The 20,920-nt window shown below is 50.5% G+C and overlaps 1 protein-coding gene across 6 annotated transcripts in view; it reads left to right on the forward strand.

Moving 5' to 3' along the window:
• Window positions 1-11,089: 11,089 nt before the first annotated feature.
• SAMD4A (sterile alpha motif domain containing 4A) overlaps window positions 11,090-20,920 on the forward strand; it is a 219,091-nt gene continuing 209,260 nt past the window's right edge. For 2 of the 6 annotated variants that reach the window (XM_058666469.1, XM_058666467.1), the window contains exons 1-2: window positions 11,091-11,229; window positions 12,539-13,227. In XM_058666469.1, the coding sequence (XP_058522452.1) occupies window positions 13,032-13,227 (196 nt within the window). In that variant the 5' untranslated portion in view covers window positions 11,091-11,229; window positions 12,539-13,031. Of the gene's footprint in view, window positions 11,230-12,538; window positions 13,228-20,920 lie in introns of all 6 variants that reach the window. The other 4 variants (XM_058666464.1, XM_058666461.1, XM_058666466.1 and 1 more) reach the window with 4 other exon arrangements.

The following is a 20,920-nucleotide window of genomic DNA, read 5'->3' on the forward strand; positions in this document are numbered from 1 at the left end:
AAAAAAATAAATACATGAATCTTTAAAAGAATATATTGGGGGAGTGAATTTGATCATTTGTGATAAAAATACAACCTCAGATTATAATTGTTTTGCATTTCAACACTTCAATTGAATTTTCAGCTGAAAAATAGCCATTGTCAGAAGAGGGATTTGATAACTTCTGGCAGAAGTAATGTCTACTTTGTTCTTCTCAGGCTGATCTATGAACAAATTATCTCCCCTGCAAACTCTCACACTGGTGACGCTGACCTTTATGCAATGGTTGCATTGACCCTTCAGATTGTATTGACTTGAAAGCTTTGGACACCTTTTGAGGTGTTCTATAATTTTTAAAAAAGATTTATCTATTTTTATTGCAAAGTCAGATATACAGAGAGGAGGAGAGATAGGAAGATCTTCCGTCCAATGATTCGCTCCCTAAGTGACTGCAATGGCCGATGTTACACCGATCCGAAGCCGGGAACCAGTAACTTCCTCCAGGTCTCCCACACAGGTGCAGGGTCCCAAAGCTTTGGGCCGTCCTCTGCTTTCTCAGGTCACAAGCAGGAAGCTGGATGGAAAGTGGAGCTGCCGGAATTAGAACCGACGACCATATGGGATCCTGGTGCTTGCAAGGCAAGGACTTTAGCCGCTAGGCCACGCCGCTGGGCCCAAGATGTTCCATAATTTTTTTAAAAAAGGAAAAAACCCTCTAATTGCCATTTCACACATTGGTTTATATTTGAACAGCGTGATCCATCTGCTTTTTTTATTTGAGATTATAGCTCCTTTGCTTATATTTGTATTTTCAGAATAGATGTAACAGTTACTTGGTTCAGATTGGAGTATTCTAGAAAGACACCTGACAGAGTGTTGGAAAAGCTAGAATTAGCCCCTCTTATCTGTCCCTACACCAGAACAAGTGGCCTCCAGAGATTTCTCTGTGGACTATCATTCCACTTTAAGAAAGGAAGCGCACACTTGTCGCAGGCAGGCTACGCCCACCAGTGCAGGGAAGTGGCTTCTGTTCCTTCATTTCCTCGGTGACAGTGTGCCTGCTAAGTGCCACTCACCGAAGCTGGGTGCTGGAGACCACAATAACCATGCAAAGGAATGCTGCAGGTTGCAACACAGATACACCTTGAAGGCGGAATGCTAAGGCAATATGCAAGTTACACAGCATGTACTTTTTAAAGTGTTGTAGGTGTTTATTTGAAAGGCAGAGTGACAGTTTGGGGTGCAGGGAAAGAGAGAGAGATCAATCATCCATCCATTAATTCTCTCTCCAAATCATTGCACAACCAAATCTGGGTCAGGCCAAAGTCTACGGCCAGGAATTCTGGGTCTCCTACCCAGATGGGTGGGCAGGGACCCCAAGCACTTGGACCATTGTCTGGTGTCTTCCCAGGTGCATCAACAGGGAGCTGCATTAGAAGCAGAGTAGCTGGAAAAAAAAAAAGAGGGGCCAGCTCAGTAGCCTAGTGGCTAAAGCCCTTGCTTTGCATCCGCCAGGATCCCATATGGGCACCGGTTCTAATCCCGGCAACCCTGCTTCCCATCCAGCTTCCTGCTTATGACCTGGGAAAGTAGTCAAGGACGGCCCAAAGCCTTGGGAACCTGTACCCATGTGGGAGACCAGGAAGAGGCTCCTGCATCCTGGCTTTGGATTGGCTCAGCACTGGCTGTTGTGGCTGCTTGGGAAGTGAATCAACAGATGGAAGATCTTCCTCTCTGTATATTTGCCTTTTTAGTAAAGACAAATAAATCTTTAAAAAAAGGGGGGTGGAATAGCTGGGGCTGGAACCAGTGCCCATATGGAATGCTGCTGCAGCAGTTGGAGGGTTAGCGTGCTATGCCACCACACCAGCCCCACAATTATTTTTTTTTATCATGTCTTAAATACAGATGCCACTTTCTCATAGCTGTGCTTGCTCTTCAGAAAACATGACAGATGCTCCTATGTTCAAGCATGGAGTTGCATCAGATGAACACATCAAAAGTTCAGACAGACCCACCATCAGTTGAAAACATGAAACACACCCAGACTGTGAGCATTCCAGCTCAAGCAGCACCACACACCATTATGTGCCAAGGGTTCGCCCTGTGGCCTGGGGCTCACTGCGAGCTGCCCATGTGACTGCTGCCCAGCGCAGTGAGAGGACTGGGCCACACAGCGCTAGCCCGGTGGAAGACCCAAGTTCAGAGATGGTTTCTACTCCACGCACATCATTTTCATTCCATGATGAAACCAAAAACTTCCAAGACAGTAGGTGCCAGTGACAGGTGGTGGAGTTCTGCTGGATACAGACACAGTTTGGCTCCCTTGCAGCCAGTCTTGACATTTCCTCCAACCTGGGAGGACCTCCTGTTCAGTTACCTGAGTCTGACTTCCTGTCCACTTCCTTCTCTGGGCCTTGGCCTGAGTAGCCGTGCTGTCACATGCGGGCAGGTACCCGGCTTTGCACTTTGTCTGAGTCCAGACAATGACCTGTGTTGCTTTCTTCCCGGCTGAGGAATCACTCACCTGCCTGCCAGCTATGGCTTAGCACTGCCCAAATCTTGTTCCTCCCAGATTTCCAGCCTCATTACCTGCTCCTCAGAGTACAGTGGATAGCTTGATATCACACACCGAGAATCCTAGGAAAGCGCCGGCTCCCTTAAAATACACCACTTACAAAAGAATTGGTGCGTCTGTTCACTTCTTCGTTCAACATAAAAAATGCCGCATTTTCATGGTGCAGACCTCTCGAAGGGGCTATGCAGTTTCCACGCAGTGCCCGCAGGGAAGGACAGGCACCATTAGCATCTGACAAGACACTGTTAGGCCCTTTATACCTCGTCTCCTTCCAGCCTCACAACCCCATGCCATGAATTGCATCACTGCTTCATAGATGATGTAATGGAAGAGGCCGCCCACCCGTGGTTGCACAGCTGGTCAGACCCCTTGCAGCAGACGCCACACAGCTCTCCCAGTCACTGGAAAGCAACGGATGAGTGCATGAGCTCAGGAAGGTCCTTGAAGAAGCAGAGGGCAAGAAGAGGTTAGGCAAGGAAGCTACTCTTGGGAAGAAGTACCTGTGGGAGTTCATTGAGAGGGTAGCAGGAGCCAGCACATGGTCTGAGGAGTGGGATGCGAGAGTGTGAGACTGTACAGACCTGTCCTTTGAGAACTCGGGGATCAGCAGCCCAGGTGGGTCAGGAATAGCCCAGCTCCCACACCCACGCCGGGCTCAGCCACTGGGCATGTTCTTCAAAACAAACCCCATGTGAACTTGAAGCAGTAGCAGCTGGAGTCCACTCCCACCTGCGGCAGACCCGATCTCCCCCTGTCCAACCCAGCCCTGGAGGAGGGCCCAGCAGCCCACTCCCATGGCTGCCACAAGGGAAGGTGCACAGAGAAAGAAGTACAAAGAGAAGGAAATATAGAAAGAAATATCTTGCATCTGCTGGCTCACTCAGCAAGTAGCTGCAACAGCTAGAGCTAAGCTGCAGGAACTTCTTCTGGGTTTCCCCTGTGGGTGCAGGGTCCCAAGGCTTTGGGTCATTCTTAACTGCTTCCCCGGACCACAAATAGGGAGCTGGATGGGAAGTGGAGCAGCCAGAATACAAAGTAACACCCATGTGGGATCCCAGCAGATGCAAGGAGAGGATTTAGCCACTGGACTATTGCAAGGGCCCAGGAAGTGTTTTTCATGGTCAAGCCCCCAGAGAGATGCTACAGATGCACTAGCACCTCTCCACAGCACTTAGTGGCTTTCAAACTGCCCAGTGTCGCAAGGCAGGAAGCCCAGGAGACCAATACATTTTGTCCATCCATTTTTTTTTATTTTTTTGTCTTCCCAAGGCATTAAACAGCTAAATGTCACTCACAGTGGCCACAATTTAGTACTACTCTTTGAATACTCCCCAAAGAACAAGAGGCCCTCAGAATGAAATCCTGCATGTTGAGCACCTTCAGAACAATGGAAAAGCACTGGCCTTGCCCATCCGGTCTGGCGGAGGGTCAGTCACCTGAAACCCTTCACCAGCAGGGCAGTGGTGCGAGACACGCATCTCCAAACTCTGGGAGGTTTACCAAAGACAGGATGGGATCTTGGACCTGACCTCTACTGTCAGGCCTTCTTCCCCGAGACCCAAATATTCTGCTGAGGAGACTGGGGACCCCAAGGATGAACAAGGTCCCCGTGGAGCTTAAAGTCTGGCATATGGGGACAGAGGATAAACAGATAAACATGAATAGCAAGAACATTTCTGTTCGGGGTAAGTGCTAACATTAAGAAAGGGCACTTTCAATTTTTATTATTTGTTTTATTAATCTAGCTTAGCAGCCAAGGTGTGGCTTGGGTCATCTGCCTCCCATAGCTGAGTGCATGGTTTCGAGTCCTGGCTCTGACACCAATTCCATAATTTTGTCAATGCAGATCCTGGCAGGCAGCAGGTATTGGATTAGGTAGTTAGATCCCTTCTACCCACTTGGACAGCCAGCTGGAGTTTCTACCTTCTGATCTTGACCTAGCCCAGTCTGGACTGTTGCAGGCATTTGGGGGAGTAAATTAGCAAATGGAAGATCACTCTCTGAGTCTCTGTACCTTTGAAGAAATAAACCAAATTCTCCAGAGGCTCTTGGGTAAAAGCAGACACCCATGCCTACCCTCAGAAGACTTTTCTGGAAGGATCTGCAAACAAAGCTAAATAGGAACAGGGTCTGTGAAAGGCAAGTGCAAATATGCCAGAAGACGGATGAATTCCTAGCAAGCAAGGCCAGAGCTTTGCTCCTCTGGGTTCTCGACTGCTTTCCCAGGCCACAAGTAGGGAGCTGGATGGGAAGCAGAGACACTGGGATTAGAACCGGCGACCATATGGGATCCTGGCGTGTGTAAGGTGAGGACTTTAACCACTACGCTATCGCACCAGGCACAAGAGCTTCACTGTTAATAACAAAGACTTAGGGGCCAGCGCTGTGGTGCACAGGTAAAGCTAACTGCAACTCTGACATCACTTTTGGGCACTGGTTTGAGTCCTGGCTGCTCTACTTCCCATCCAGCTCCTTTGCTAATGAGCGTGGAAAGGCCGCAGAAGATGGCCCAAGTATGTGGGCTCAGCTCCAAAGTTGAGCCAAATGTGGCCATTTGGGGAACCAGAAGATGGAAGATTTTCTATCTCTCCTTCCCTCTGTAAATCTGCTTTTCAAATAAAAATTTTTTAAAATCTTAAAAAAATATTTATTCTGGGCCCGGCATGGTAGCCTAATGGTTAAAATCCTCACCTTGCACATGCCAGGATCCCATATGGGCGCCAGTTTGTATCCTGGCTGCTCCACTTCCCTTCCAGCTCCCTGCTTGTGGCCTGGGAAGGCAGTAGGGATGGCCCCCTGGGAGACCTAGAAGAAGCTCCTGGATCTTTCTCTCTATCTCCTTCTCTCTGTATATCTGCCTTTCCAATAAAAATAAATAAATGTTTAAGATAATCTATTCTGTAGATAGTAAGAGAAATACAAGGAAAGCTTAGAACCAAACAGGAAACTATCAGCATGGATCCACATATACCTTTCTAGATAAGACACAAAGATTAGTTGCTCCTTACTAGGGTATGGAAGATTTCTCTGCATACCCCTCCTAAAACTGCTCTGCACCTCAACTGTTGACAAAGGCTTTGTTAGATTTATAAACCAGTTTAGACTATCCTAAAATCTACCAAGTTCAGCAAAATTATGTGTCAACACAATAAACCGCTAAATACTAAAATGAAAGCAGACATGAGACGGCTGAATAGTACCATATAGCCACTTTAAGGTGTATAGCAGTCAGTTCTGTGTACAAACAAAATTGAAGGACCAATGAAGTAGTCACAGGATGTGGTTAAGAACTTGCACTGTTATAATGTATTGATTACTCAATACCATGTCAATTAATTCCATAACGTTGTAAAATGTTGTTGATGTTGTGCTGGGTGTTCTAACTGATAGGGATGATACTCTGCCAGCTCTACTTTCAGACCAGAGAAGGTCTCCCCAAGAAACTGTTGAATTTATCTGGACAATAAGATGCTGGACTCTATGCTTGGTATATGTTTGCAACGAAAGAATCTTGACTTAATTTGAACTGTAATACTGCAACTAGGTGGAGGAATCCACCATGGGGGGAGGGTGTGGGGAGGGGTTGGGGGAATCCCAGAGACTATGAAACTGTGTCACATAACGCAACATAATTAATAATTTAAAAGAAAGAATCTATTCTGTCCATTTATCTGAAGGGGAAAGTTACATACAGAAAGAAAGAGAGATAGATCTTTTGTTTGCTGGTTCGTCCCCTCTAAATAGCTGCAACAACTAGAGCCGGGCCAGGTTAAAACCAGGAGCCAGGAGTTTCTTCTGGGTCTCTCACATGGATTGTAGCGTCCAAGCACTTGGACTATCTTTTGCTCTTTTCCCAGGCTCATTAGCAGGGAACTGCATTGGACTTGAACTGGCATCCTTGTGGGATGCCAGCATTGCAGTTGCACTTCAGTGCCACCTTCCAGGATCCTTTTCCTCTAGCATATCACCACTAGCAAAGTCTGGGAAGGCCTGTGTCTCTTCTCTTAGCTTTACCTTATTCCTGTTAGAAGAAATACAAACTACAGGTGCACATACACCTTGTGCTCACGACACTTTATTGATACAGAGAGTCTCGACATGCTGGCTCCAGCTTCAAGTCACCAGTTTTATATTTTGCCCATTACTTTTGGAACTATTCCTCTAACAGAGAGGAATACCAGCTCAACAGGCAACACATCCATAATGCCTTCCTTTATTTCCTAGCAGAACTGCTGCTTCTTCGGCTCTCTTTCAATCACAACCTCATTCTAGACCCACTTTACGTTGTACCTTTTAGAGACGTGTGTCTGCATGCGCACTTGTGTGGGTGCATGCCACAGGCCTACTGGGGCCTCCCCAATACAGGGTGGAGAGACCATATCTCCTCTACTTTTGTATCCTCTTCTGCTCTAGCATAATTTTTAATGGAACAAATCAGTGATCGAGATGCAGAAGAGAAGGTCAGAGGAAACAACTAGTGGCCAAAACCCAGACTCTTTGTTTTCCAGACGAAAGAGCTTAGAATGTAGTTAGTATGCATTCAAAAACCAGAGACAGGGCCCTGTGCAATGGCCTAGCAGTGAAAATCCTCCCCTTACATCTGCCAGGGTCCCATACGGGCGCCTCTCGGTATCCTGGCTGCTTCACTTCCCATCCATCCAGCTACCTGGCTTCAGATCAATTCAGCTCTGGCTGGGCTCTTGTGGCCACTTCAGCAGTGGGTCAGCGGACAGAAGATCTTTCTCTCTGTATCTCCTTCTCTCTGTGTATCTGGCTTTCCACAAAAAATTTTTTGTAAAAAATCCAGAGACATTGTGTGAACTGGTGAGACCTCAGGCAAGAAATGGAGCAGTTAAGTCTAGGACAAGACACTGGGAAGAAACAAAACAGGTTCATGAACCATTTCTGGGAGCTAAGAAACTAAGTTCTACAGTAAAGGATTTTGAGGACATTGCCTAAATTTAATTTGCATTTATAATCATGAGTACTCTTTGAAAAATTTTTAAACGAAAGAAATAAGACCCTAATCACAAGTGACCATACCATACAGAGAAAATCATCAGTATGTAATTTTCCTTTTGGTGTAGATAATTTCAAACATTTTCTATCTCATTTATATAAATCTATAATGGAAGTATTATATTTACATGTTTTCATTCTGAGTTAAATAATTTCATGCATGTTTTTGTCATAAAAGTCTTCGATTTTCCAAAAGATGTGTTTTATTTAGGTGAAAAGAAGCTTTACTGAGTAAAAGGGAGAAAGAGAGAGAGATCTTCCATTCACTGGTTGACTCCCCAAATAGCTGCAACGGCCAGAGCTGGGCTGCTGAAGCCAGGAGCCAGGGGCTTCTTTGGGGTCTACCACGTGGTTGCAGAGTTCCAAGCACTTGGGCCATCTCTGCTGCTTTTCCAAATGTATTAGGAAGGAGCTGGGTTAGAGGTGGAACAGCAGGGACTCAACAGGCATCCTGGGTGGTAGGCTTACCCATTTACCCGATTTGCCATACTGCTATCCCCAACACAGACATTTTATGTTTGATTAAAAGACACCATCTGTCGTCAGCATTTTATCTTGAGGGCCTGGTACCTAATAAATGCTCAAAATATATTTATTACATGATTGAATGAATGGTAATTAGTCATTGTCATTTACTTGTATGCAGAGTTAAATAAACTCTTGGTCATTTGTAAAGCAAACTGTTAAAGAGAACAACCCTGATACATCTATATCGAATGCATTTCTTCCATTTAACTTCTCACTGCTGAAGTAAAGTGCGAATTTAGAGGATACAGACATGGGCCCTTCAGGATGCCTCACTGATGATGCAAATCATAGGTAGACTTGGTTTCAAGCTGAGATTTCTCCACATGGCACTGGCTTATCTGGAGTTAGTAATCTTTGAAACATTGAACAGTTATCTGATCAGAAGTATTACTCATTAAGCAAACACTAATTTCTTCCCTTACCAGATTTCTGGGAGGAGAAAAGAAAAACAATTGTTTTGAATGCTAATTCCTTTAATCATCTTATCCATCTTTCATTCATGCAAAAAGCCTTTGGGTAGTGTGTCATTGTGTATTTGGTGCACTCAAGGTGCTTGGTCTGTCACTGTCCATCACCTGGTGCAAGACAGGTGCACAGGAAGAATGTTTCAAATGAATAAATGGAAACTCAGCAAAAAAGAATACAGCAACGGTCCCTTGCTTTTTCATATATTTACAGTCCTTTCCAAGTGATGTGGCCAGTGAAGACTTGTGGGCCACTTTCAATGAGCAACAATAAGTAGGTGTGGGCTCACATAGTAAAAAAAAAAAAAAAAAAAAATCACGTTGAACACAGAATCGTCCACGTAGCAGAGAGTGGCACCTTCCTTACTTTAGACCCTAACTTCTAAGCGGCATCCCTGGGTTTCTCCGCAGTCCGTTCTGCTTGCAGGCATAGAAGCAGGGCTAAGAAATGGCAGGACTGCGGACTCCCAGGAACAAACACGCTGTCTTCGCGTTGCTCCAGCAACATGAAGGTCCTAGCTGGGAAGTTCTACAGAATCAGCTCAACCAAGACCTCTTCCCGGGTCAAAAGCTGCGGTGAGAACTCCGCTCTTCCGGCAGGTGGCACTGTTTTCTTTTCATCAGCCCAGAGTTTCGGAAAAGCTGCAGCAAGAGGTGGTTTTTTGGGTTTCCTTTTATTTCGGTCGTACTACTTTAGGAAGCTGCAGGCGACGAGAAGCAAATTGAGGAAACCAGCGCTTCCTTCACCTTCACTTTCCCTTAAAAAAAAAAAAATTACTCTTGCGGGCTTCCAGGAGCCCCCAGAGGAAACACGAGCTCGCAGGCGGGGGTCTGTGCTGAGGGGCACCCAGGTTTCCTGACAGCGGTTACAATGAGGATTAGCTGACAGTAAGGTCTGACAGAAACCAAGAGATCAGAGGCTTTCCGTCTCAGTAGTAACACATAAACCAAAATAAAAACAAATACTGACTCCAGAATTTTTGTTTTGTTTCCTAAATAGGGCAAAATATTCGTTGAAATACGCAGATACCTCTCCTGGCTCGTTAGTGAGGAACTTTTTTTTTTTCTCTCAGTTCACAATCCAGTTTTTACGGCGTTCCGCCAGCTCCCCACCACACCCGCCAACGCCCTGACAGAACAGGTCCGGCGTCCGGCACCACACAAACACCGCAGAAACTCCAACTGCGGGTTGGCACTGCGGGGACCTGGGCTGGAACTGGAGGCCCGGCCGCGTTCACGCGTGGGGTACGCCCTTCGCGGACCTCGTCTTCCCAATCCCGGACTGGCCCGAGTGGGGAGCTTCTTCCGGACGAAGGCAGCCCAAGGGCGAGAGAGAAAGAGAGAAACAGAGAGAGAGAGAGAGAGAGAGAGAGAGAGAGAGAGTTCCAGAGTCCTGCGTCTCCTCAGAAAACACGGAGACAGGCGGGATTTGATCGCGAATCCTCCTTCTGAGTCACTCGCTCACATGAAACGGCAAAGTGACTTGGAGAATTTTTTTTTGTTTTAACCGATCCTCTATTTCCAGAAGCGGTAGGAAGGATTCTCGGGCCCTTCCACCCTAGCTGGCCCGCGGGGACCCCGAAGTCCCACGCCCCTTGGACTCGGCTGCTCGCCCGCACGCGCGCACCGCGACCCTGACGCGCCGACAGGTGGCCGGGCCTCTCCTCTCCTCAGCCCCGGGCCGCGCTCGCCCGCCTCCCAGCCAGCAGCCCAGGCGGGTCGTAGAGGTCGGGCAGGCTCCCCAGGGAGAGCCAGGCCGCGAGAGGGCGCCCGGCCGGGGCGAAGGCGTCCTGCACCCGAGAGGGTCGAGATGGGGGCGGGGGTGGGGCACTCCATTCAGGGCACCTCCTGCTTTCTTTGGGCTAGGGCCGGATCCCCTGCTTGTACCCCCGCTTCATGTCGACCTAGCGGCGGTGACACCGAGTGTTCAAGGCCCGAGGGGCCACACACTCAGTCCCAGCCCCCTCCCACCACCTCACTCCGTCGGCGGCTCCAGCAGAGATGGGGAGGGGGGGTTTACTGGAGTGGGCGAACCACGTTCCCAAGGACGAGCAGCGTGGGGAGGGGGACAGCACCGCACCAGCTCCAGGGACCGCCCTGGTCTCTCGGCCTCGGGGGCAGAGGAAAGGAATTCGCCCACGCCCTCTCCTTCCCCAAACTTGAGCGCCCAATTCCCTGATCCCAGCAGCCCGACCCCTGGGCAGCACGACTCCTCCCACCCGCCCCTCCTCCGGCCTGGTCCCCCCTCCTTAGGAATCCGCCTCCGCCCCCTCCCCTCCCCTCCCCGCCGGCGGCCAGGCCCGGGGATCCTCCCCCGACTCCCCCCGCGCGAGCCGCGCCGCCGCCCGGGTTCCTCTCCCCCCTGCTCGGGCGCTCCCTGCCAAGCCCATGATGTAATGGTGTATGTTAATCAGTAGCATGTGGGGAGCTCCGGCTCGGGCGGCTCAGTCCTCCGCCAGTCGACGCCGGAGGCGGCAGCAGCAGCAGCAGCAGCGGCCGTGGCAGCGCCCGCGCCCCGCCGTGCCGCACTCTCCCCGCGCCGCCCGCCCTCGACGGCATGGCCCGCGGCCCGCGGCCCGGGCGCGCCCTGCCCCGCTGAGAGCTGCCGCGGCCCCGGACCCGCTCGTGGCGCCCAGAGCCGCCAAGATGAACCGCTCCAAGGTGAGCACTCTCTCTGCCACTCGCCACGGACGGAGCCTGCTGGACACTGGAGAGTTAGGGGAAGGTCCTCCGGGGTGGCGGAGGTATTGCCCTCCGTCGGAGAAGTTTGGGGAGTCGGCAGCCAGGATGCTGGGCGCCGGTCACCCCTCGAGGGCGCAGCTAGTCGATTCTCTCTCCTCCGGGGCAGTCAGAGCCGAGAGAGGAGCGAGGTGGGAGTAGGGGAGCCCCCAAAGCCTAACTTTTAATTTTTGTTGTCGTTGGGGGGCGTGTGCCAACAGCGGAGCTCCACATTCCGGGCCACGAAGCCCTGGCCACCGCTAAGGGAAGCGGTGGCGCGGGCACGGGCTGGCTGCTGGGGCGTGCGCCTGGGGCCACTCCGCCTCCGGCCTGGGACGCGCGGGCGAGGCGCTGGGCAGTACAGATCGGTCCGTCGTCGTTGTCGTCGGTGGTGAGGCAGGGTGTTCGGAGCACACCCGCGCGTGCACACACGCACACGGCGCGCACGCAGCCGGCCGCTGGTGGCCGAGCAGGCCCGGGAGAGCGCCCGCCGCCCGGCTAGGCTGGCGCGGCACGGCGCGGCGCGGCGCAGGGGAACCCAGGCTCCAGGCTGCGCCGCCGCCGCCCGCTGGGCGCGCAGCTCCGGGTGGGGAGAGTTTATTTTTGTCTCGAGCTGCTGCCGCGGCAAGCTCCCGGCCTAAATCCAGAGGGGCGCCGGGCGGCGGAGATGCTGGCTCTTGCTGTAGATGGAGCTGCAGCCGTTCGGCTGCTTCTCCGGGAAGAGGAGGAGTGGGAGGAAGAGGAGGAGCGGGAGGAGGAGAAGGAGGAGGAGGAGAAGGAGGAAGGAATCCGGGCTGCTGTTGCCTCCGCCTCTGCTTTGCATTAGCCCGCGCCCCCGCGCCCGCGCCCCTCCTCAGCCGCAGTGCAAGTTTTTTGAGCCGGGAAGATCTGTTGCCGGAGCCGGCGTTGGCAGGCACGGCCCGAGGCCGCCCCAGCGGGCGGGCAGTGCCCGCAGCTGCAGCCGTTCGTGGTGGCAGCAACAGGGGAGCCGGGCGGGGCTCCTCCCGCACCTGGGAAGGAGGCTCCTGACCACCCACTCTACCCCGGCCCCCACCCCCTCCGCACCCAGCCGCCCGCTCCGCCCCGGGCGATTCCTGTCCGCAGCCGGGCGCGAGGGGGACGCTGGAATTCGGGTGGCCGCCTTCGTGGGCGCCCCCGCCCCGGCTCCTCCGAGCCCCCCCTCCGCGCGCCCCTGGGGCTAGCCGAGGGCTCACTGCAGCGCTGTCTCTCTCTCTTCCTCCCCCCCTTCCAGTGGTGATCCGCTGCTCGGGAATGCGGGTGTGAAGGGTCCGCGCTGCCGCCCAGTGGGGAAGAGACCCCGCAACGCCGGAAACCACCACCGCCAAGCCGCGAGAAGGGGGAAAGAGCGTTCTTCATTCAGTTGTGTGCCTTGCGAGAGATTTTTTAAAAATAATTTTTCATTTTACTATATACATATATATAAATAACGAAACATTTCCGCGCCACTGTCAGTCGCCGTCTGGGGGCAGCCGGCTAGCCCCAGCGGAACGCAGCCGACCTCGGCGGAGAGGGGCGGCGCGGAGGCAGTAACTACAGCGTCCGGCGCTCCCAGCCACCTTGGAACGGGCACGCGTTCTCCCGCGGCTGCGGCGCCGCCGCCGCCGCCACAACCACCAGCAGCACCACCAGCTCCACCAAACTTCGGGCCGGGCTGCGCGGCGCCGCATCGCGCGCGCGCAGGGGCGCCAAGGGGGGCTCTGCCGAGCGAGCGCGGCCCCCTCATCATGATGTTTCGCGACCAGGTCGGGGTGCTGGCGGGCTGGTTTAAGGGCTGGAACGAGTGCGAGCAGACTGTTGCGCTGCTGTCACTGCTCAAGCGCGTGAGCCAGACCCAGGCCCGCTTCCTGCAGCTCTGCCTGGAGCACTCGCTGGCCGACTGCGCCGACCTGCATGTCCTGGAGGGCGAGGCCAACAGCCCGGGTAAGTGCACCGCCGGCGCCGCCACAGCGGTCCCACGCGCCCCCTGCTCCCCCAGCCTGGGCTCTGCCTCCTGACCCTGGCCCGTCTCTCCCTCCCCAGAAGACGCGCACGCTAGGGATGGTGGAGGTCCGCTGGCCCCACCCGGAGACCCCCCCAGCCCCCTCCGCTCCCTCCGTTGGCCTCTTCGGACACTCCTGGGTCCCCCTTTGGTGTGGTCTCCACGGTGGCGTGAATGCTTGCTTTTTTCCCTCTCATGCAGCTATCTGGGAAATAAGTCAGTCAGGTCACGTAGAGTCTGGATTTTCTGGGCTGTTCCCCCACCCCTGCTCGTGCTTTTGGACAGCGTGGCTCGCTGAATTTGAGCAACACGTGAGAAGGTTGGGGAGTGCCAGGTGTACAGCCTGGAGAAGGCAAGGAAATCAAGGTTATTGTTTATATCCCTCCCTTCCCCCCCACCTGCCCCCCGCCCCCGTGGATGGCTGGAACTGCATTTGAGGTAGGCTGTGGAGTGGTTACACCTGCTGTCCCCACGCCTCCACCCCATCCCACGTGGCTGTAGTAGCCAGGGTGCCTGGTGGAGGTAACAGTCAGGCCAGGTGGGGGCTGCCGGTTTGGGTTTTCTTGGGAAACTTTGCCTTCTCGTGCTCACAGGCACCTCGGCTAATCTGCAGTGAATGGGCCCGCAGTTTCTCCTGCATGCCCAGGTGGTATAATTCCATCCTGGGGGGTTTGGGGGGGAGGGCTGGGGATGGTGGGGGGTGGGGTGGGCGCAGCCGGTGGAATTCCCCAGTGCTAGCTGCTGCCCCGCCCCCAGTGTTTATGTAGAGGGGAAGAAGGCAGGGGTCCCTGCCGGGGTTGGAGGGAGGGAGAGAGAAAGAGAGCGGATTGTGTGCTTCTCAGGGCTGCCATTTGTTGACTGGGTCTTGGGCTCCAGGAAATAGGGGCCTGGGGTACACCGAGGGGAGTAAGTTCACCTAGCTCCCGCAGGAGGGAGAGCCGGATTCCCCTTGCCCTGCCGTCCACTTCCCTCCCTCCCTGGCATGGAATGGCTCTTGGTGTGATGCTGAAAACCCTAGAATGAGATGTTGCCATATATAGCATGGGAGGGTGGAAGTGTCTGCTGGAAATCCTCACAGTCCTTTTCCTGACCACAAGGGACTGCACCCAACCTGACTCCGACCCACCACTGCCGCCCTGGGGCTGCCTGTGGCAGGTCCCCCTTGGTGAAGCTCCCCAGTTTATAAACAGCAGAGGGACTGGCCTCCTCCTGAAGTAGTCCTAAGATCCCCACAGATCTGCTGGCTTGGCGCCCTCATCCCCAGCAGCAGCCACCAGCCTTGTTCACCTGCCTGGTTTTGCCTTCTCAGGCTTGACAAACAAGATTACATAAACTTTATTTGTTACAGAATGCAAAGGATTCCAGTACTTGGTGGTGCATGCGTGGCTTTGCTGCTGGAAGGGGCCCTTGGAACGCTCTTGTGGTGGTTCACTTTTAGGTTCCTACTGGGTTGGGCTACATTTATTTATTTCCCTTGGAGGAAGGGAGAGGACCATGGTCCAAATGGGTGAGGTTATTGAGGAAAGCTGGTGGATGTATGGTGTTAAGATAAGTGGCTTAGTTTAAGAATCTTGTCATCTGATACCAAAAATTGGACTTTTGAGTTACTTGTAAATTACCAGGGAATTTTTTTTTTCACCTGCAAAATTTTTTCTTATACTTTTTGGTAAATAATACCTACTACTTCATGCTGCTGTATGAGGCAGATATATGAACTATAGGGACCATCCTCTCATTTCCGGGTTGATCTTTCTTGCTAAGATTTATTTACTTACATGAGAGACAGAGTTATACAAAGAGAGAAGGAGAGAGAGAGGTCTTCCATCCGCTGGTTTGCTCCCCAAATGGAACCAGTGGCCAGGGCTGGACAAGGCCAAAGCCAAAGGCCACAAACTCCATTTGGGTCTGCCACGTAGGCGCAGGGTTCCTAGCACTTGGGATCATCCTTGGCTGCTGTTCCAGGCACAGTAACCAGGAGCTGTATCAGAAATGGGGCAGCTGGGACACAACCTGGCATCTCTGTGAGATGCAGGCCGCATGGGTGGCAGCTTAATGTGCTGTGCCACAACGCCAGGCCCTGTGTTGATCTCTCATCCTGCATGGACACCTGTGCTCTTGTGGGTCCAGACAGAGAGTCATCAGGGAGGGCCTGTGATGGTAGAGATGGGGCCAGGTGGTTACTTTTGGGGTATGAGGATCAAAGAGAGCATCCGAGATTGTCATTGAATGTCTGAGTCTGTAGTGTGGCATTGTCCGGGTCAGGACCCCAGCCAAAAACCAGGAAGGGGGTGGAATTTTCTACTTAGCAAGTGGATATTAAAGAGAGGGAGAGGGAAAGGGAAGGAGAGAGAGAAAGAGAGTGAGTGAGAGAGAGAGAGAGACTATCTACTGGTGATTCCCCCTACAAATAGCTGTCAACAGCCAAGGCTCGACAAGGCCTGGGCTAAAGCCAGGAGCTGGGAACTCCGTCCAGGTGTACGTGGGTGGCAGGGACCCTACGGGGTGGCATGTGAGCCTTACCTGCTGCCTCCCAGAGTGGACATTAGCAGAAAGCTGGAATTGAGTGGAGCTGGGACTGGAGCCTGGGAACTCCCACAAGGAGTGTGGGTGTCCTCCGTGGAGGCCTCACTGCTGCTGCAAATGCCAGACCCCTAAGTTTTTCTTAGTTTGAAAAAAAAAAAACCTGTGGTGTGTATGAGGTAGCATGTTTAGGCTGCTGTAACCAGCAGTGAGCCAGGACTCCTTGACAGCCCACACAGCAGGAAAGAGACAAGAAAAGCTGTAACTCCAGACACCAGAATGGGAGCCAGCGCCAAATGCTTGGGAACATTAGTGTAGAAACATCGGTGGGGCCCCTGCACGTCACTGTGTAGCAGAGTAAGCCAGCAATCACTGCTGGCCAGTGAGAACATGGACATACAAAAGGGATACATTTTCGAACATATTCTTTGAGAAGGCAGGGAAATGTACAATAAATTTTGAAAATATTTACACCCAAGATAATTAAGCTCCAAAGCTGTTTTGGTGTGTCAGGCTCTTCTTACCAATTCAGAGGAGAATGTGTAGAATGAGTCATTCATTGGCCGGCTGAGATTTCCTGTATCGTCATCTTGTATCATTTATTGTATAATCATCAAGCACACACATACACACACACACACACACACAGGCACCTATCTCTTCTATCATACAGAGATTTTAAAACTCGGAGAGTGGGAACCAAATTCATAACATGAGCTGGATTTTAGCAGAATAAGGAAATGTAATTCAAGTGCTGTATATTTGGCTCTGTTTTCTGCACTGTGGAATAGAGCTACTGCATCCTTACCCATGGCTTATTTGAGATCCGTGCTTTAATGTAAGCTTTTCATTCTCTTATATCTATGTGGACTCCGGTGATTCATGGCTGATTCTTTGCTTCAGATTCATGGTCATCAGAGTCTCAAAAGTGTTGCCTCTACCAGCCCCTGAGTGTGCATTTGTGTTTGTCTTTTGGGTATTGATCATGGTCCTTTTTCTAAGTAGGAGCTTGATTCCAGCAACTTCTATACTGTAGATAAGGACCCTTCAGCTCCCAGCCTGGGATTAGCTTAGAGACTTCTGAGCAGTCTCACTTTGTGGGTCGTTCGATACCTGCAGTTGCAAGAAGGACTCTTGCTGGCTTTGCCTGCGGTTCCTCCACACCCCCAAAGAAAATAGGTTGTTTTGAATTCTTTGTTTTTAAAATTTTTAAAAGAGATTCATTTTTTTGTTTATGAATTGGTAATGTTTATTGTCAAAAGCTGAGGAACAGGAAGGTAGAAATATTATACATAAAATAGCATTTATTCAAAATGTCAACGTGAAATTATTTAAATGTTAGTGCAAATTGTTTTTATGTCATAGGGTTTGAAATTCAAGCAGCCTTCAATAAATACCATTTCCCTCTTTGTGCTTACTAGCAAGGATGCCTTTTCTCAGGTAGGAAGAAAACCTAGCCACAAATGGGAACCCAGTGTGGCTAAATCCTTGCCTTGAATTCACTGGGATCCCATATCCCACTAGTTCATATCCCAGCTGCTCCACTTTTCATCCAGTTCCCTTCTTGTGACCCAGGAAAGTAGTAGAGAACAGCCCAAAGCCATAAGACCCTGCACATGCAAGCTCCTGGTCCCTGCCTTTGGATCATCTCAGCTCCAGTGTTTGTGCCCATTTGGGAGTGAACCAGTGGATGGAAGATATTTTTCTCTGTCTCTTTGTAGATCTGCCTTTCCAATAAATCTTTTTTTAAGGATTAGAATATTTAGCAAGACTATTTAGAGAACATGCTGATTGGCATAGACATTGCTAATAACTGCATCTTCAAAATATTTGAACATAATATACTGTTTACCCAGTTTGGCTATGACACAAAGGCAGGAGGGATATCCTTGGGAGAAGCTTTTGTTTCCCATATGGGAACTGGCTCACTGAAATATGTGCATGGGAGGAACGGAAAAAGAACAGTCCATAAGGGTCTTGTAGTCTCTGGGATTTCAGTGAGATGAACTCCATAAATACATGCTCCCATGAAAACACTGGGAAAATTATCTAAGTCACGTTTTCTGAAACAAACCAGAGTCTTATAACATCTGTGGAATACTTGCTGAAGAAACTCCACTGAACCTAAATAAGAACCACAAAGTTCATGTTTTGTTACTTTAGCTTAGTCTTATCCCTTATTCTTGAGATTCATTTATTTTTACTGGAAAGGCAGATACACAGAGAGAAGGAGATACAGAGAGGAAGATCTTTCATCTACTGGTTCATTCCCCAAGTAGACATAACTGCCGGAATTGAGCCAATCCAAAGCCATGAGCTTCTTCTGGGTCTTCCACGTGGGTGCAGGGTCCCAAGGCTTTGGGCCATGACTGCTTTCCCAGGCCACAAGCAGGAAGCTGGATAGGAAGTGGAACAGCCAGGATACAAACTGATGCCCATATGGTATCTCAGCGCATGCAAGGTGCGGATTTAGTCACTAGGCTATTGCTCTGGGCCACGAATTGTTTATTTCTGACTTTGGCTATTTGTGTTTGAAACAGGGCAAAAAATGAGATTTCCCAAGCTAATCTACAAACCCTTTCAGCCGGCCACCTAGTGCATGTTTCATGAGTAAAATGCATGTATTTGTAGTAAACAAATGGTCAAAAGATTGCTAATCATTTCAGGAGAGAGGATTAGCTGAAATGCTGGTGCCTGAGGTGGAGATAGTTGTGGACTGGAAGAGGACACATGGGAATGGCCGAGGATGATGTGATCATTAGAGGGGGAATGTGTTCGTGCTGTCATTTTTGGAGGCAGGGTTTATACATTTCAGATGTGGCGAAAGGTCTTCCTAATGTATGGGTAAGATTGTGTTTGTAAATCTTTGTAGTTGTTTCATCTGTTGATTCATTCAACAATTAATTTAATTTTTTACTGTCAACTATTTTTCTGGCCCTGTGTTATGCAAAGGTGATCCATTGTATTCCCGTGCCTGGTGTGTGGCAGGTGGCAGGTGCGGACAGTGTTGACCTGGTACCTGGACACCGTGGTCAGGGACCTTAGGAATTGGTCGACCTGGTGATGAGCTGCCTGGTAGGGCAGGGGGGTTTGTTTATTAGGCAAAAAGGATTGGAGAGAGCAGGTGGGAAAGCATGTTTCAGGGCAGGAGGAGTAGAGTTGGTAAAACACCAAAAATGTGCTCTGTGAAAGTGTCTGGCCATATGTAGGAAATGGGGAGTTCAGAGTGGCTTGAAGAGTGCCAAGTGCGGAACTCCGAGAGGCGGGAAGGCAGAAGCAGGTGCTGGGTGGAGGATCTTGCTATATCGCCAGTGAAGGGACTGCAAATATGTACTGCAGAGACCAGAGAGACCAAGTATATCTCCAGGCAGGGACAGCTGCAGCTGAGGAGGCAAGGAGAAAGGAGTTGAGAAATGAAAGGGGTGTGTGTGTGGTCTTTGGGTAGTGTGGGAGAGTATTTTTTTTGTGCATGTGTTTGGCATGTGGATAGTATGCGATGTGTGCTGTGGTGTGGGTATATATTTTTGTACACTTTCGGGAGAGGGTTTATCTGGTCTGTGCATTTGTTATTCCAAGAGGTAGAAATGGAAGTATGCCTACTTGATTCAGATGGCTTCCACTGTGGCCACAAGGTGGCATCACTATCCCAGGGCAGCTGGGTTGCAGTGTTGACACTCTAAGAAAAGAAAAAGGAATGTCTGGATGGTCATTGATTTGTGTCTGTGGAGTAGACTGTCTAGGATTATTAGGAAATAGATTTTGCAGTCGGACTAAGATTGTCGATTCCTTTTTGAGCTGTAGTTTCCCTGTTGGTAAAGTGGTGATCATAAAGCCACATTAGTGTACAGAAATCAATGTGTTCATGCTCTGTCAAGGGTCTCTCCTGTCCCTTAGGTTTAAGTGACCTGTGATGAGTGTGAAACTGCTATCAATGACTTTTCCGTAAGTGAGCAGAGAGCTTTTCACTTAATGGGCTCTCCAGAGGAGCCTGGGGGAGACTTGGGACCCAGGGAGAGTCTGAACCCACTGTGCCCTGGCTACCCTGGTTCCCCTGGTTTATGGAGGGCATGGATGCCTTGGCATGCACAAGCTGATTCTGGGTGTACCCCTTGCCAATTCATTCTGTGTATTCTAATACAGTTTTCTGGTATTAGTTTACTGGGGGAAAACAAAATCATTCAGTGGTTACTTTAACACAGATCATACTATTATAATGGTACCTGGCTCTGAGTACCCAGCCGAGAGCTGGGTGCAGTGCCCAGGGTGAAGCTGGGGATCCCCATTGCTCTCCAAGCACTGACACTGCAACTATCACATGAGCCTAGCTGATACACATGGGATCCTGAGATTGTGGGCAGGTGCTAAATGTTATGCTTCAGATCAGAGAACCAAACAGAGTTTCACAAAATGGAGAGAGGAGGGCAGATGGTGTAGCCCAAGGAGCTGAGTGGCAGAAATGAACTTGACTGTGTTGTGTGAAGCAGGTGTTGTAGGGCTCACAGTATCCTGGCTTTTCAGTGCCGCTGATGGCAGTTTCAAGAAGGCCGCCACACTTGGGGAGCTCTGTGCATGCATGTGCCGTGTAAGGCACAGGTTCCTGGGGCTGTGCAAGATGGATGTATGAGCCAGGTAGAGAGAGGCAGGCAGGGGCCTCTTGCCCACAGGCAGGATGTCTTGATAAACGAAGGAATAGGCATCTATGGATCATTCCCAGCACTTGTGATTTCTATGTATTTATTTATGTTGAAGATGTATTTACTTGTTTGAAAGAGTAAGAGAGTTATAGAGAGATCTTACATTTGTGGATTTATTCTCCAAATGGTTGGAATAGCTAGGGGCTGGGCAAGCCAAAGCCCAAAAATCAGAACTCCATCCAGGTCTGCCACGTGGATGGCAGGAGTCCTAAACACTTGGACCATCCTCGACTGCGCTCCGCAAGCCATTAGCTGGGAGCTGGATGGGAAGTGGAATAACTGGGATGCAAACTGGCATCCATGTGGAATGTTGACATTGTAGGCTACGGATATACTTAAAGGTAGGAAAATAAGGTATTTGATCACTAAATATGTTCATCTCTCTGAAGTGTCCCTAGAACTGAGACCTAGTAAAAGTTGT

Source organism: Ochotona princeps, chromosome 6 (assembly GCF_030435755.1).
Source record: "Ochotona princeps isolate mOchPri1 chromosome 6, mOchPri1.hap1, whole genome shotgun sequence".
Taxonomy (NCBI): domain Eukaryota; kingdom Metazoa; phylum Chordata; class Mammalia; order Lagomorpha; family Ochotonidae; genus Ochotona; species Ochotona princeps.